General features: G+C 43.8%; 1 protein-coding gene across 22 annotated transcripts in view; it reads left to right on the top strand.

The window, feature by feature from the left end:
- The window catches only part of TTLL6 (tubulin tyrosine ligase like 6), a 50,966-nt gene extending 37,372 nt beyond the window's left edge, over positions 1-13,594 (top strand). For 12 of the 22 annotated variants that reach the window (XM_081582456.1, XM_081582455.1, XM_081582457.1 and 9 more), the window contains 3 exons: positions 2,530-2,899; positions 3,381-3,646; positions 10,810-13,594. In XM_081582456.1, the coding sequence (XP_081438582.1) occupies positions 2,530-2,899; positions 3,381-3,646 (636 nt within the window). In that variant the 3' untranslated portion in view covers positions 10,810-13,594. The remainder of the gene's footprint in view (positions 1-2,529; positions 2,900-3,380; positions 3,647-10,809) is intronic. The other 10 variants (XR_014080170.1, XR_014080168.1, XR_014080169.1 and 7 more) reach the window with 2 other exon arrangements.
- The last annotated feature ends 2,871 nt before the right edge of the window (positions 13,595-16,465 follow it).

The raw sequence follows: 16,465 nt of genomic DNA, 5'->3' as shown, positions 1-16,465 counted from the left end.
TGGAGTTTCAGCTTCAGCATCAGTCCTTCCAATGAATATTCAGACTGATTTCCTTTAGGATTGACTGGTTGGATCTCCTTGCAGTCCAAGGAACTCTTAAGAGTCTTCTCCAACACCACAGTTCAAAAGCATCAATTCTTCAGTGCTCAGCTTTCTTTATAGTCCAACTCTCACATCCATGCATGACTACTGGAAAAACCATAGCTTTGACTAGACAGACCTTTGTTGGCAAAGTTATGTCTCTACATTTTAATATGCTGTCTAGTTTGGTCATAGCTTTTCTTCCAAGGAGCAAGTGTCTTTTAATTTCATGGCTGCAGTCACCATCTGCAGTGATTTTGGAGCCCAAGAAAATAAAGTCTGTCACTTTCCATTGTTTCCCCATCTATTTGCCATGAAGTGATGGGACCGGATGCCATGATCTTAGTTTTTTGAATGTTGAGTGTTTTTTTAATTAATTAATTTTTTATTGAAGGATAATTGCTTTACGAATGTTGTTTTAAGCCAACTTTTTCACTCTCCTCTTTCACTTTCATCAGGAGGCTCTTTAGTTCTTCTCTTTCTGCCATAAGGGTTGTATCATCTGCATATCTGAGGTTATTGATATTTCTCCTGGCAATCTTGATTCCAGCTTGTGCTTCATCCAGCCCGGCATTTTGTATGATGTACTCTGCATGTAAGTTAAATAAGCACGGTGACAATATACAACCTTCGTGTACTCCTTTCCCTATTTCGAACCAGTCCGTTGTTCCATGTCCGATTCTAACTATTGCTTCTTGACCTGCATACAGATTTCTCAGGAGGCAGGTCAGGTGGTCTGGTATTCCCATCTCTCCACACAGTCAAAGGCTTTGGAGTAGTCAATAAAGCAGAAGTAGATGTTTTTCTGGAATTCTCTTGCTTTTTCTATGATCCAACAGATGTTGGCAATTTGATTTCTGGTTCTTCTACCTTTTCTAAATCCAGCTTGAACATCTGGAAGTTCACGGTTCACATACTGTTAAAGCCTGGCTTGGAGAATTTTGAGCATTACTTTGCTAGCATGTGAGATGCGTGCAATTATGTGGTAGTTTGAACATTCTTTGGCATTGCGTTTCTTTGGGATTGGAATGAAAACCAACCTTTTCCAGTCCTATGGCTTATTGCTATTAGTTTCTAATTTGATTCCTTTGTGGTTAGTACGATGCTTTGATAAAATTTCAGTGTTTTAAAATTTATCGTCTTATTTTACAGCCCAGCAATACCTTGATGAATATTCCATGGGCAGTTGAAAAGAATGTGTATTCTACAGTTGCTGAGTGTAGTGTTATATATATCAATCCGATCACCCTGGTTGATAGGGTCACTCAGATTTTCCATATCCAGACTGATTTGATTTCTGCTTTTTATATCAACTGCTGAGAGATGGGTTTTAAAACATCAACCCCAATTAATGGACTTATTTCTAAATATTTATTTATACCTCATATAAAGAGAATCATACAATAATTGTACTTTTTGTCTGGTTTATTTCACTTTGGAGCTTCTCTGGTGGCTCAGACGGTAAAGAATCTGCCAGCAATGCAGAATATCCAGGTTCGAAGCCTGGGTCAGGAAGATCCCCTGGAGAAGGGAATGGCAACCCACTCCAGTATTCTTGCCTGGAGAATCCCGTGGACAGAGGAGCCAGGTGGGCTATTGTCCATGGGGTCGCAAGGAGTCAGACATGACTGAGCAACTAACACTTTAACTTTATTTCACTTAGCATAATCTGTTCAGAGTTCATTTATGTTATAGCATATATCAGAATTTCCTTCCTTTTGAGGATGGTAATAATATTCCACTGTGCCTACACCACATTTTGTTTACCCATTCATTTGTTGGTGGACGTTTGGGCTGTATCCACCTCTTGCCTATTGTGAATAATGTTGCTGGGAACATTGGTGTACATACTTTTTTAAAAGGAGCGATCTTATAACTTATTTAGCGTCTATGGCTAGGAGCTGAATTTCTGGGTCACAAGGTATTTGTAATCTTGTTTATTTATTTTTGACTGCACTGGGTCTTCGTTGCTGCATGCAGGCTTTCTCTAGTGGTGAGCAAGGGCTACTCTTCATTGCAGTGCGCGGGTTGTAATCTTATCTTACTTATCCTTCCAGATGGTTCACCAGAGTGTCTGGACCAACCTACATTCTCATCAGCAGTGCATGAGCGTCCCTGTAGCTCCCTTGCATTCCACCAACACTGATATCCAGCTTTCTATTTTTTGCCAGTTTAATAGTTGTGAAATAATACCTATCTCTCTGATTACCAGTCTCCAGTGTTTAAAGTCTCTCTCACATTTAAAGACCTCCAGAGGAAGCTCTGTGGACGTTCCCCCACCATCTTCCACCTTAGTGTTTAACCAATTCATGGTTAGAAACTGTTCTAACCAAACTCTTTCTTATTGCTCATGAATTCAGCTCTTCATCTGTTTGTTTTAATTTAAAAGGGCATAGGAAGGAGGCCTTTGCTTTTCATAATCTCATTTTGGACCATTTTCTCTTCCAGCCTCTAACTTCAGTAGAAGCCTTCCCAGAATCCGCTACCCAGGTCTCAGACACCCCTGAATCTCTGCTGAATGTGACTATGACAGCCAGCTCTGAGTGTAGCAGCCCAAAGATGGACAGGGTGGCCTCCTTTAAATACAAGCCACAGCAGGTGCCTTGGCACCTCATCCCAGAAAAAGTATCAAACAGTTTTCTGCCTACAAAATCCCAGAGCTTCTCATGGAATCCAAACCCAAGCTGGACTTTGCTAAAGAATAGCCTGAAGAAGCAGCATCCCATGTCAGAGCTGTTCACCAAGGTTCAACTGAGTGAGAAGCTGTCTTTGTTCCCAGCTCACTACAACCCAAAGCTGGTGCTGAGTGACCAGTCACGTGAGTGCCAGTGTGTTTGAAGGTGTGCCAAGAGCATAGGGGATGAAGAAACCAACAGAACCAGCCTAATCTTGGGGAGTGCCCCATCTGAGGGGGGCTGAAGCCCCTGCCTTCAGGGAGATCCCAGTCTGATAGTGGAGACATAGTCTGTGTACTTAGGGAGTCTCTAGCCCTAATGGGAAAGCAAAAAAAAAAAAAAAAAGTGATAAAAATAGAATGCTATGTCTAAGTACCCTTTTCAGTCTTTTCTGGTTCTTACTCAGATGAAGCCCATTGAGCTGAGCCTGTACAAGTTTGGGGTGTTAAGTCTGAAAAAAAAAGAGGGGAAGAGAAACTGTTTGGAAGAAAGGCGCAGTGGCTGATTCTGATTAAGGAGTTGCAGCCAGTTTTAAGCAGGAGACCCTAGTGGGAGGTGGCCTTCGCCAGGAATTTGTGCTGAGTCCAGCAGCACAGATTGATGATGCCGACTTTGCCTTTCCAGAAAACCCCTCCCTGCCCCGGGAGTCCTACTTTCGCAGCCGAAGCTCTGGCGAGAAGAGGCAGCTGGATGTGCCCTCCTTCCTCTTCTTACAGAATTCTCCCTGTGATGTCTCCCTGAAAGACCTACTGGTGGTTGCCACTCCAGCCCGACTGGACCCAAGGCCTGGCAGAAGCCATGCAGGTGCTTTGAAAAACCTGTGTATGCAGGATGAGGAAGCATACAGTCACTGCCTGATCTCTGGCCAAAGAGGATGTGAGAGGAACTAGGTAGGCCCACTTATATTCCCTTCATGTGTCTGGAGCATTGGCAGGCACTCAACATATGTTTCTGGAATGTGGGGTAGGTAGGTGGGCAGATAGATTCATAAAGACATGCAGGTAAGTAGACAGTTAAGACTCACCTCAGGGCTTCCCTACTGGCTCAGTGGTAAAGAATCCACCTACCAATGCAGGAGACATGGGTTCAGTCCCTGGTCCGGGAAGATCCACATGCCGTGGGGCAACTAAGCCCATCCACCACAGCTACTGAGCCTGTGCTCTGGAGCCTGGGCTCTGGACCCTGGGAGCCACAACTACTGAAGCCCCACGCCTACAGTCTGTGTTCTGCAAGAAGAGAACCCACCACAATAAGAAGCCTGCACACTGCAATGAAGAGTAGCCACTGCTTGCTGCAACTAAAGAAAGCCTGCACACAGCAACGAAAACTAGCACAGTCCAAAATAAATAAATACGTTTTAAAAAAAGACTCATCACAGTCAAAATGTGACCCCCTTGCAATGTATTGATATGTTTCTACTATGACTGATCCGGCCCCATTGCTTTAAGTACACTTTGCCTTGTCTTTCCACTTCTGGCTGAAATTGAGACAGTCACTAATGCCGGCCCTGGAAGTAGAACCATGTTAACCATGAAGAGGTTGATCTCCATACCTTTTGTGCTCTCAGCCTAGCCTACTTAGGCCCAGGTCACTTGACCTGAGAGCTGGCCCTGTAAGGAGTGTACTAAGGGGACAGAACAACAGGACGCTGGCGCCTGAGAAGATCTGGAAACAAAGATCCTTAAGCTTTTACTTATTTATTTATGGCTATGGTTTTCATTACTGTGCACAGGCTTTCTCTAGTTGCAGTAAGCAGGGGCTCCTTTCTTTGCAGTGCGAAGGCTTCTCATTGTGGTGGCTTCTCTTGTGGACCACCAGCTCTAGGCACAGGGACTCCAGTAGTTGCTGCACATGGACCCTAGAGCGCAGGCTAAGTAGCTGTGGTATGGCGCACATACATGTGGAATCTTGTCCTGGACCAGGGATTTAACCTGTGTCCCCTCTATTGGCAGGCAGATTCTTAACTACTGGACAATCAGGAAAGTTCAAAGACCCTTCAGCTTTAATTCCACTATCTAAAACCACCAAAGAGATGGCAAGGGGGCCCTCTGTTAGAGCATTAGTGCTTCTGAAGGAAGGTGACATGTAAAAATTTAGAGTTCTACAAGATAGCATTGCCTATGGTGGAGGGTTAGAACTGGACATGGAACAACAGACTGGTTCCAAATAGGAAAAGGAGTACGTCAAGGCTATATATTGTCACCACTGCTTATTTAACTTATATACAGAGTACATCTTGAGAAACGCTGGGCTGGATGAAGCACAAGCTGGAATCAAGATTGCCGGGAGAAATATCAATAACCTCAGATATGCAGATGACACCACCCTTATGGCAGAAAAAGAAGAACAACTAAAGAGCTTCTTGATGAAAGTGAAAGAGGAGAGTGAAAAAGTTGGCTTAAAACTCAACATTCAGAAAACTAAGATCGTGGCATCTGGTCCCATCACTTCCTGGCAAATAAATGGGGAAACAGTGACAGACTTTATTTTCTTGGGCTTCAAAATCACTGCAGATGGTGACTGCAGCCATGAAATTAAAAGACACTTGCTCCTTGGAAGAAAAGTTATGATCAACCTAGACAGCATATTAAAAAGCAAAGACATTACTTTGCCAACAAAGGTCCGTCTAGTCAAAGCTTTTTTTCCGGTAGTCATGTATGGATATGAGAGTTGGACTATAAAGAAAGCTGAGCGCCGAAGAATTGATGCTTTTGAACTGTGGTGTTGGAGAAGACTCTTGAGAGTTCCTTGGACTGCAAGGAGATCCAACCAGTCCATCCTAAAGGAAATCAGTCCTGAATATTCATTGAAAGGACTGATGCTGAAGCTGAAACACCAATATTTTGGCCACCTGATGCAAAGAACTGACTCATTGGAAAAGACCCTGATGCTGCGAAAGATTGAAGGCAGGAGGAGAAGGGGACAACAGAGGATGAGATGGTTGGATGGCATCACCAACTCAATGGACATGAGTTTGAGTAGACTCCAGGAGTTGGCAATGGACAGGGAGGCCTGGTGCTGCAGTCCATGGGGTTGCAAAGAGTCAGACACGACTGAGTGACTGAACTGAACCGAACTGAACTGATGGTGGAGGGATTTATACTGCTTGACTGCCTATAGAAGGAGATACATTTTAGTCATCTCATTCACGTCTGCCACCTAAAACAGACTGACCAGACAGTCTGACCTGGCCCACTTGTGACCTGTAGTTCACACTGCAGAAGGGCTGAGGAGTGAATATCAGCCCATAGGCATCACTTTGGGTGCTCGTAAAAATGCGTATTCCAAGGCCTGCTCCTGGAAATTCTGAATCAGTAGGTCTTACTGAGGGGTTCAGGAATCTGCATCTTAAGAAGCTCCACTAGGTGTTCTCTTGGTCCTCTCACCACCCTCCAAGGAAAAAATTGGCCTAGTGTTTCCCAAACTTCCCTGATGATATGAATTGTATGGGGGCCCTTGTTAAGCCTGTAGTTTCCAAGGCCACACCTCTGGAAATCCTGACATAAGATTTGGGACAGGCCACTGGGAATTTGCCTTTTGAAGACATCTCTCTAGTGTGGAAATGAAGACTCTGTGTAGACCCAGGTCTGGGCAGAGGAACCTGTGATGGCCACCCTGACCTGTGGACCTGTTACAGGAAAAAAACTCCTCAGTCCCGATGGGGCTCAAACCCACCCCCACTGTCTCTGGTTCATAATTTTCTAGAATTTTAAGTTAGTCATGCTCCTACTTTTAAAGGGAAGGATAGGGACTTCCCTGGTAATCCCTGGTTGTCCGGTGGTTAAGAATCCATCTTGTGATGCAGGGGACATGGGTAAATAAATAAATTTATTTATTTATTAATGCAGCCAAGTAAATAAATAAATATTTTTTAAAGGGAGGTGGATGATGTGTGGTGGTGGGGGTTTTGTCGCTAAGTTGTGTCTGACTCACTGTGACCCCATGGACTGTAGTCTGCAAGGCTCCTCTGTCCATGGGATTTCCCAGGCAAGAATACTAGAGTGGGTTGCCATTTACTTCTCCAGGGGATCTTCCTGACCCAGGGAAACCTGGGTTTCCTTGCATTGCAGTCAGATTCTTTACCAATGGAACCACCAGGAAGCCTGGGGCATGAAACCTTATATGCAATATGAGTGTTAAAATAAAGTTATAATGATCAGAAGCCACACTGAGAAAGGGAGAAGATAATTATATTGAAAGCATATGATTAAGTGCTTCCTAAAATGACAACTGAATTTGGCTTTGGACCTCTTAGCAGAAAAAATCAAACATTGAATCCTGTTTTGGACTTTTTTGTCTCCCCAAAATAATAAGAGACTCCGAAGGACATAGACTATGTCTGCACCATCACACTGGGGTGTCCCTGAAGGCAGGGTCTTCATCCTCCTACCCCAACCCCAGACAGGGCACTCTCCAAGATTCAGGGCTGGTTCTGTTGGTTTCTACACCCCCTAAGCTCTTGGCTACTTCTACATCTACTTCTGCTTCATTGACTATGCTAAAGTCTTTGACTGTGTGGATCACAACAAACTGTGGAAAATTCTTAAACAGATGGGAATGCCATGCCATCTTACCTGCCACCTGAAAAACCTGTATGCAGGTCAAGAAGCAACAATTAGAATTGACATGGAAAGGTAGACTGGTTCAAAATTGGGAAAGGAGTATGTCAAGGTTGTATATTGTCACTCTGCTTATTAACTTATATGCATAGTACATTATGCGATATGCTGGGCTGGATGAAGCACGAGTTGGAATCAAGTTTGCCAGGCGAAATATCAATAGCCTCAGATATGCAGATGATACCACTCTTATGGCAGAAAGTGAAGAGGAACTAAAGAGCCTCTTGATGAAGGTGAAAGAGGAGAGTGAAAAAGCTGGCTTAAAACTCAACATTCAGAAAACTAAGATCATGGCATCCGGTCCCATCACTCATGGCAAATAGATGGGGAAACAATGGAAACAGTGACAGACTCTATTTTCTTGGGCTCCAAAAATCACTGCAGATGGTGACTACAGCCATGAAATTAAAAGATGCTTGCTCCTTGGGAGAAAAGCTATGACCAACCTAGGGAAGTCGCTCAGTCGTGTCCGACTCTTTGCGACCCCATGGACTGTAGCCTACCAGGCTCCTCCGTCCATGGGATTCTCCAGGCAAGAATACTGGAGTGGTTTGCCATTTCCTTCTCCAGGGCATCTTCCCGACCCAGGGATCGAACCCAGGTCTCCCGCATTGGAGGCAGACGCTTTAACCTCTGAGCCACCAGGGAAGTCTAGACCAACCTAGACAGTGTATTAAAAAGCAGAGTCATTACTTTGCCGACAATGGTCGGTCTAGTCAAAGCTATGGTTTTTCCAGTAGTCATGTATGGATGTGAGAGTTGGACCATAAAGAAGGCTGAGCACTGAAAATTGATGCTTTTGAACTGTGGTGTTGGAGAAGACTCTTGAAAGTCCCTTGGACTGCAAGGCAATCAAACCAGTTAATCCTAAAGGAAATCAGTCCTGAATATTCATTGGAAGGATTGATGCTGAAGCTCCAATACTTTGCCCACCTGATGCAAAGAACTGACTCATTGGAAAAGACCCTGATGCTGCGAAAGATTGAAGGCAGGAGGAGAAGGGGACGACAGAGGATGAGATGGTTGGATAGCATCACCAACTCAATGGACATGAGTTTGAGCAAGCTCTTGGGAGATGGTGAGGACAGGGAAGGACATAGACTATGTCCTTTATGAACTGCACGCTGCAGTTCATCAGGTCACAAAGAGTGGGACATGACTGAGCAACTGAACAACAACAACAACCTCTTAGCACATCTCTGTACACACTGGCACTCATGTAACCAGTCTGGGAACAAAGACAGCTTCTCTCTCAGTTGAACCTTGGTGAACAGCTCTGACATTGGATGCTGCTGCTTCAGGCCATTCTTTAGCAAAGTCCAGCTTAGATTTGGACTCTATGAGAAGCTCTGGGATTTTGTAGGCAGAGAAGGTTTTGATATTTTCTCCTAAATGAGTAAAGATAAGTTTATCATCTAGTAAACAGGTCAGAGAAGGCAGTGGCACCCCACTCCAGTACTCTTGCCTGGAGAATCCCGTGGACAGAGGAGCCTGGTAGGCTGCAGTCCATGGGGTCGCGATGAGTCGGACACGACTGAGCGACTTCACTTTCACTTTTCACTTTCATGCATTGGAGAAGGAAGTGGCAACCCACTCCAGTGTTCTTGCCTGGAGAATCCCAGGGACGGCGGACCCTGGTGGGCTGCCGTCTATGGGGTCGCACAGAGTCGGACACGACTGAAGCGACTTAGCAGCAGCAGCAGCAGCAGCAAACAGGTGATTCTTTAGGGGTGATTGTTTTCACTGCCTCTGATTTCTAAGAGCAGTTTGTCATGTGGTCACTTGCTATTATGGACTTTTTCTACCATAGTAGATGATGGCTGAAGGTACTGGCATATTTTCTGATGAATATTAATGATGGTAAAATTTACTTTTTTTTTGGTAATGTACTCTATAGGCACTAGCACTCTTCTCTCTCTGTATATATATAATTTAATTTCAATCATAATTGTGAAGTTTAAATAAGAAAAAACTGAGGCTCAAAGAGCATAAGGTTTAACATTCAGGAGGTTCCACACCTTTCAGTGGTGAAGGGTTTGAGTCGGATGTTTCTGATTCCCAATCGTCAAGCTCTTACAGCCACTCTTTCTTTCAAGTGGTATTTTTAATATTAGCCTTCAGTTAGAGTTGAAGGAATGATAAATGGCTCTTTAATGAAGGTATTTCTGCAGGAAGCAGTGGTGGCCAAGGCCAAGCAGGGCTTCCCAGGGTATTGTGTGGAGTCACCAGATCTCAGAGCTTGTCCTCTGCTTTTAGGTCAAGTAATGGCTTCTCAAAATTCCTAGCTGACCAGACTGCAAGGAACTGACACATACAAGGCAAATAGGCAAAAGTCTAATTATATGCAGCAGAATACCTATCAACACGTTGATTTACAAATGGAGCAGGATGTGGTATGAGAATAGGGCTTCTGCAAAATAATGCTTGAATTAGAGAAGGAAAGAGCAGAGCAGATGTTCAAATTACAGATCATGGGCTTTCTCTGTAGGTATAATAACAATACCTTCCACACATCACGTTTACCTACTGTCTCTCATGTAATCCTCAGGTCAATGCTGTGAGGTTGGCAAGACAGAATTATTATTCCCTTATCCTAAATTTGCAGAGGAAGAGAATCAAGGTTTGGGGACATTAACTGATTTGCCCAACCTCACACAGTGGTGGGTTCCGATGTTTCTTCCTCTTTACCAATCTGCCATGAACTTAGATCCCATCCTGACTCATGTGAGGAAGGGAGCCCTGACAGATTCCCCCATTTTTCTGCTTAAATCTCTATTAACCTCATCATCCTTTCCTGGGATCCACTTTCGCAGTGAGGCCACTGAGGTCAGGGTTTCAGATCTGGTAACAGTTGAGTTTTAGGGGATAAATAGTCCCTTTTGTAGGACTTTAAGAGTGATTTAAAGCTTGCTAATGCACGGTGCTTGGCACCCTCCTCGATAAATGGTAGCTACAGTGATGATGGTGGTAATTGGTCTGTGCTGATGGTGTTGAGCCCAGCACAGACTGGACACTTGTTTGGGGTGTTACTAAAAGTTTTGCCTACAGTATCTCAATCCTCAAAGCAACTCTTTGTGGTTAAGTACCACTGTTATTCTCTTTTTTCAAATGAGGAAACCAAGGTTTAGAGAATTTAGGTAACTTGCCCAAGGGCACACAGATACCGAGAGCTAAGTTTGTGCTCTTAACAAGTACCACTTGTTGTCTCTGGACCAGCCAGTTTGGCATCTCTTAAATGATCCTTGTCAAATGTTTGGGGCCATTATAAGGATTCAGGAATATGAATGTTGTGTAGGTAAAATGAGTTTCTGGTTACTGAGGATGTGAATCACAAGATAGGAATGGTGATGATGGGTTAATTGACTTAAATATTCTAGAAGCCATTTTAAAGAAAAATCTAAGAGAAAAATCTTTTTTTTTTTTTTTCTTTCTAGAATCAGACTGGATTTCTGCCATTTCTTCCTCTTACTCCCAGGAAATGATTTGTCTCTTCCTACAGTGTCTACGATGCCTGCAGAAGCAACTGAAAGTTTTATTTCCTCATCTAGAGAGCCTGGTCTTATGACTACCTCCCATTATCACCACTGAGGCTAACAGCCTTGCCTTTTTCCCACCCCCCAGTTAGCGTACAGTACTGGAGGACCATGACTTCTGGGAGTTATGGGTGCCGCCCCAGGACACGTCCCAGTTGCCCCACCAGTGGCGTTCTTATGGGTCCCTCACACGGCACTGCCATCCAGAACATTCCCAAGGATAGAGCAACATGAAGGAAGGAGTGTTGCAAGGAAGGACTCCCAATTTCCAGAAGTCCAGAGCCCTCAGGGCACCAAGAGGCCAGTGTCAGTTGGTCTTCAATTCCAGAGAGAAAAGACAAAGAGCTAGGCTTGATGGAGAACTCTGAGCCCTGAGTAAAGGAATCAGGACAGTTGTAGCTTCATCAGGTAAAACCAGACCTCCTCCTACACCAGCAGCTCCATACCCAAGTATCTTCTGGCTGCCTTCCCTACCATCCTAACTCAAATTGCCTTTTCTGATGCCACTGTCACTATTAGGCTGCCGTAGGTCATAGTCTGGCCCAGATAAAAGGTGTAAAACTTGCTGAAATGGGGCTTCCCAGTAGCTCTGTATCTTTCCCTTTTTCTCCCTAGTCACCAACCCCAGCCAGTCAAGGTTCCTGAGCTGATAAAACGGAAGTCTCTTAAGGTGAAGTCAGAATGATTTGTCTTCCCAAGGGACAGTTTGGTGCCAGCACTTTTGAACCTAGCGACAGGGTCACCTTCATCGTCATGCAGTCTATGCAGTCACACACGGCTCCACACTAGGAAGGCCTTGCGTCTGGTTTAATGCTGTTTCCATCTTGAAATTCTGAATAACTTGTGAACAAGGAGTCTTGTATTTTCATTTTTGCACTGGGCCTACCAAATGAGGTAGCTGATCCTGCCTGGAGGCTGTAATGGCTCTGGGTTGTCCAAAGGCAAAATATTATTGATAGTAGGATCTTTCCTAGCCCCACCTGCCTCCTGCTTGTTCAGCCATGGAGCCATGCAGAGCAATTGTCTGCTGAATGCTTATGGGAGACAAAAAATGCTCGTGGCAGTCCTTGCCCCTGTGGAGTGTGTGGTGGGGTAAGACAGGTCCCCGGATAACTAGTCTGATTTAAGTTCCACTAAAAAAGAGCATCGGTGGAGAAGGAAATGCCCTCACAACAAGTTGTGAGGATTAAGTCTGCTTCATTAGAAGAGGTGATATTTGAGGTGACAGAAAAAGATAAATGGATTTTTTAATTAAAAATTTTAATGTAAAAAATTTCACATTGCAGTGATGATTTATTTGCCTTTGTATGAAATTTTGTATAAAAATTTAGGTTCAAAATGCCTTTCCTTCAAAAAAATTTTAATTGAAATACAATTGACATACAATATTATATCAGTTCCAGGTATACAACATAGTGGTTCAACGTTTACACACATTATGAATTGATCACCACCATAAATGTAGTAACCATCTGTTACCAAACAAAGTATTACGATATTACTGACTACATACCCTATGCTGTACATTATATCCCTGTGATTTATTTATTTTATAACTGGAAGTTTGTTTCTCTTAAATCCCCTTCACCTATTTAGCCAACCTTCCTTCCCTCTGGGGTTACCAGTTGTTCTTTGTATCTATTAGTCTGTTTCTGTTTTGTTTGTTCATTTGTTTTGTTTTTCAGTCCACATATAAGTGAAATAATACAGTATTTGTCTTTCAGTGTCTAACTTATTTCACTTAGCATAATACTCTCTAGAACTATCCATGTTGTCGCAAATGGCAAGATTTCATTCTTTTTATGGCTAAGGAATATTCCATTGTGTATGTAGACTACACCTTCTTCATCTATTTATCTATCAAAGGACACTTAGGTTACCTCCATAACTGGGCTATTGTAAATGATGTTGCAATGAACATAGGGGTGCATATATCTTTTCTAATTAGTGTTTTGATTTTCTTTGGATAAATACCCAAAAGTAGAATTTCTGGGTCATATGGTTGGTTCTATTTTTAATTTTTTGAGGAACTCTATACTGTTTTCCATAGTAGCTGCACCAATTTGCATTCCCACCAACAGTACATGAGGATTCCCCTTTCTCCACATCCTCACCAACACTTGTTGCCTGTTACTCCCTGATAATTAGTTATGTTGAGCATCTTTATGTCTATAAAGACATAAAGACCAGCTATATGTCTTTCTTTGGAAAAATGTCTGTTAGGCCTTCTGCTCATTTTTAATTGGATTGTTTGGCTTTTTAAAAAAGTTGCTATTGAGTTTTGTGAATTCTTTATGTATTTTAGATGTTAACCCGTTACTGGGTATGTCATTTACAAATATCTTCTCCATATAAACAGGGTTTTTAAAAGAGAGTATGAGGTGTGGGACTGAGGAATAAAGTTCTGGAAGAAAATAAAAACAACCTGGGACATGATCAAGAAGTAAAGTCTGGTCCAATTTGGCTGGATTAGGAAGAATAACTGGGAGATGACAATGGAAAGATAGTTTAAAAGAGGGCCTTGGAGACCCAGGTGTTCTTTATTTCATTATTGTACACGTCATGATGGTGAACTTGTTTGTGGCTGTCTCTACACTGGACTGTACCATGTCTCTACTTTGTATCCCCTGCTTTCAGCCTGGAGCTTAGGACCAAACTGTGATTCAGTAAATACTTGCCAAATGAATTGATGTAGTGGAGAGTCTAAAATGTTTTCCTGGGAAATGTTAACCTAATTTAATGGGCAGTAGGAAACCACTAAAGGTTTTTGAGTGGGATAGGTTTTATTTAGTGTTAGAAAGGTGAATTTCATAGTAGATGGTAGAATGGATGACTGGCAACGGGGAGAGAACGAAGCTGGGAGAGAGGTTAGGAGGCTCATACAATGATCCAGGTTTCAAGCCCTTGCAGCCCCTATCAGGATGGCTGACTATGGGAAAGAAAGGGAGACAGGGGAGACAAACATTGTAGAGCTGGGACACAGCAGCTGAATGAATGGAGAGGGAAAGAAAAGGGAACAAGGAAGATGGCCTCAAAAGTTACTGAGTCCCGTGAAAGAAAATAGGAACTTTGGAGCTTTGGGGGATGGAGATCAGGGTATTTGTTTCATAAAGCAGATGGATGAATTCCTGTCTCCGGATGGATTTAAAAGAGCAGCACTGAAGGACATGTTTCCAAAGACAAAAATGATTTCCTGAAGACAAAACTGTGAAATGCAGCCATGTTGGATCAGGCAGGTTCTCTAGGCTCAAAACTATCTGGGCAGCTTAAAAAAACTATCTGGTGCCTCCACTCCCTCAGACGAAATTAGTCAATCTGGCTGGTGTAGGGGGGTATTGACCTGGATTTAGAAATCTCTCTCAGAGGGTCCTGATACATAGTGGAGTTTGGGAGCCACTCATCTGACTCATCCCACTGACAGCCATGGCCACCTCAAGCAGGCAAGCTAGCTCTCCCTAGCCTTAAAAGGGCCATTTCAGAATCAGTCCAGTTTTCCCTCCACCCTGGCAGGGAGTGTGAGGAGGGCAGACTGGCAGCTGTTCCAAGTGTCCTCCCCCACCCATACTGGATGATTACATGAGCCAAATGTAATCATTCACAAGCCTTGTCTTTACAGCTGGCATGTCACTTAGCTTAATTACAGCACACAGTGGCATTTCAACTCAAGGAATCTAAAAAAGCAATAAAATGGGTTTTGTAAATTGTTAGGAAGGCAATGAAGACCTTGAAACTGCAATTTACTAAGCATTGCTTTCAATTATTTTCCATTCTCCAGGCATGACTCTTAAGTTATTAACCAGCAGCCTAGGAAAGCCAATTGGCAATGTGTCCTACGGAGGATATTTCACATCTCCTGAGAGCACACTATGTGCTGGGGAGGTGGTGAGAGGCTCCAGGAGCTGCCCTGATGTGGGAAGAGACGGTTCTGAGCATGCGTTTTTCCCACTATGCACCTCCTAATCATGCTTCTGCCATGGCTTTCCTGAACCATGGGCCATGACTGGTCTGGGGTGGCCTCAGCAAGTCCCCCTTCCTCTTGACTCCTGAACATTTACTGTCCCCAAAAAAATGAGGAAAAAAAGCAAAACCGAGGACTTAATTTTTAAAAAAATTTAGATTTGTTGTTTGGTGTCTTCAGCTCTGATTTCTTTTGCTATTTCCTGGTTCCTTTTAATTCTTGAGTATGTACTCTTTGGGCAGCTATTTTAAAGGGAAAAACTGTGGTATCTCTCTACCACTCTGCTTTCCTGAGCCTAGGAGTCTTAGGAATGATAATAAAAAGAGACTCCACCCATCTGCGAAGGGGGTGGAAGCAGCAGGGAGTCACGGCATCCCCTTGCTGTGAGCAACATTGGTCAGCATGACAATCAGGAGCAGAGTGCCAGCTGCCTCTGCAGTCATGCCAGGCAGGAGAGCAAACACCCAAATCCTGTTGGCAAACCCAGCAGGGCCATCACAACGTGGCCAAAGCAAACAGGGGCTGGGGCAGCCTGCTGAGATGGACTCTCACTTTCCTTTGGATCTGGTAGAGGGTGAGACCGAGTCAGCTGAGCCCAGGTGTCAGGGCATCAAGTAGCCACAGGGACATTCATACCCATCCCTGGGTTGGGGCAAAACCTGGACCCTTGCTCTCCTTGCCATGATCCCCTTTGAATTAGGCAGAGGCCAAGGAACATATGACGATGATCAAGCATGTTCACATGTATTACTTTGTTTATTCTTCACAGCAGGCTTATAGATCAGTATTATCCCCATCTTGCAGATGAGAAAACTGAGGCAAGGAGACATTAAAGACACAGAGCCAGGACTTTGTCTCAGGGCCTCTGACTCAGTGTCTACTGCACTTCTCACCCCTCTGCCCTTCCACTCTCCACTCCAAGCTCTCCCCTGTCAGTTCCCACAGTCCTTCCACTGGCAGAGCTCTCACACTCTAAAGCGGAGTTGAGTTCTTTCTGTTTCTGAGAAAATGAGGGGCCACTCAAAGGAGCATGCGTGTGTGCTAAGTCACATCAGTCGCGTCTGACTCTTTGCGACTCTATGGACTACAGCCGGCCGGGCTTCTCTGTCCATGGGATTCTCTAGGCAAGAATATTGGGGTGGGTTGCCATGCTTTCCTCCAGAGGATCTTCCCAACCCAGGTCTCTTATGTCTTCAGCATTGGTAGGTGGGTTCTTTACCACTAGTGCCATCTGAGAAGCTCAAAGGTGGGGGAGGGGTTATTAGGAAACAGCTAGTGGACCCCTGATTCTGCGTGCCACACCTACCAATACCAACAGAGGCCTAGTGAGAAGAATTTGTTTACAAATATTTTCAGTATTTGGATATTTCAACAGTGCTTCTTACCCTCACCCCTTATTTAAACAAGAAAGATCTAAATCAAGAGCTCTGCTTTTCATGTTATAATTTCATTGTGTTTGGACACCTTCTGAATAGACCTTCTGACCTTCGGCCTCTTGTTGTCCCTAGGGCCCAGTGAAAATTCATATCCCTTGCCTCCTGGTTGGGAAATATATGTTTCACGGACAGCCACACAGAAGCTATATTCATATTTAACAGA

Source organism: Giraffa tippelskirchi, chromosome 3, assembly GCF_054371585.1.
Source record: "Giraffa tippelskirchi isolate mGirTip1 chromosome 3, T2T-mGirTip1v1.2.pri, whole genome shotgun sequence".
Classification (NCBI taxonomy): domain Eukaryota; kingdom Metazoa; phylum Chordata; class Mammalia; order Artiodactyla; family Giraffidae; genus Giraffa; species Giraffa tippelskirchi.
This window is presented reverse-complemented; position numbering and strand designations above follow the sequence as displayed.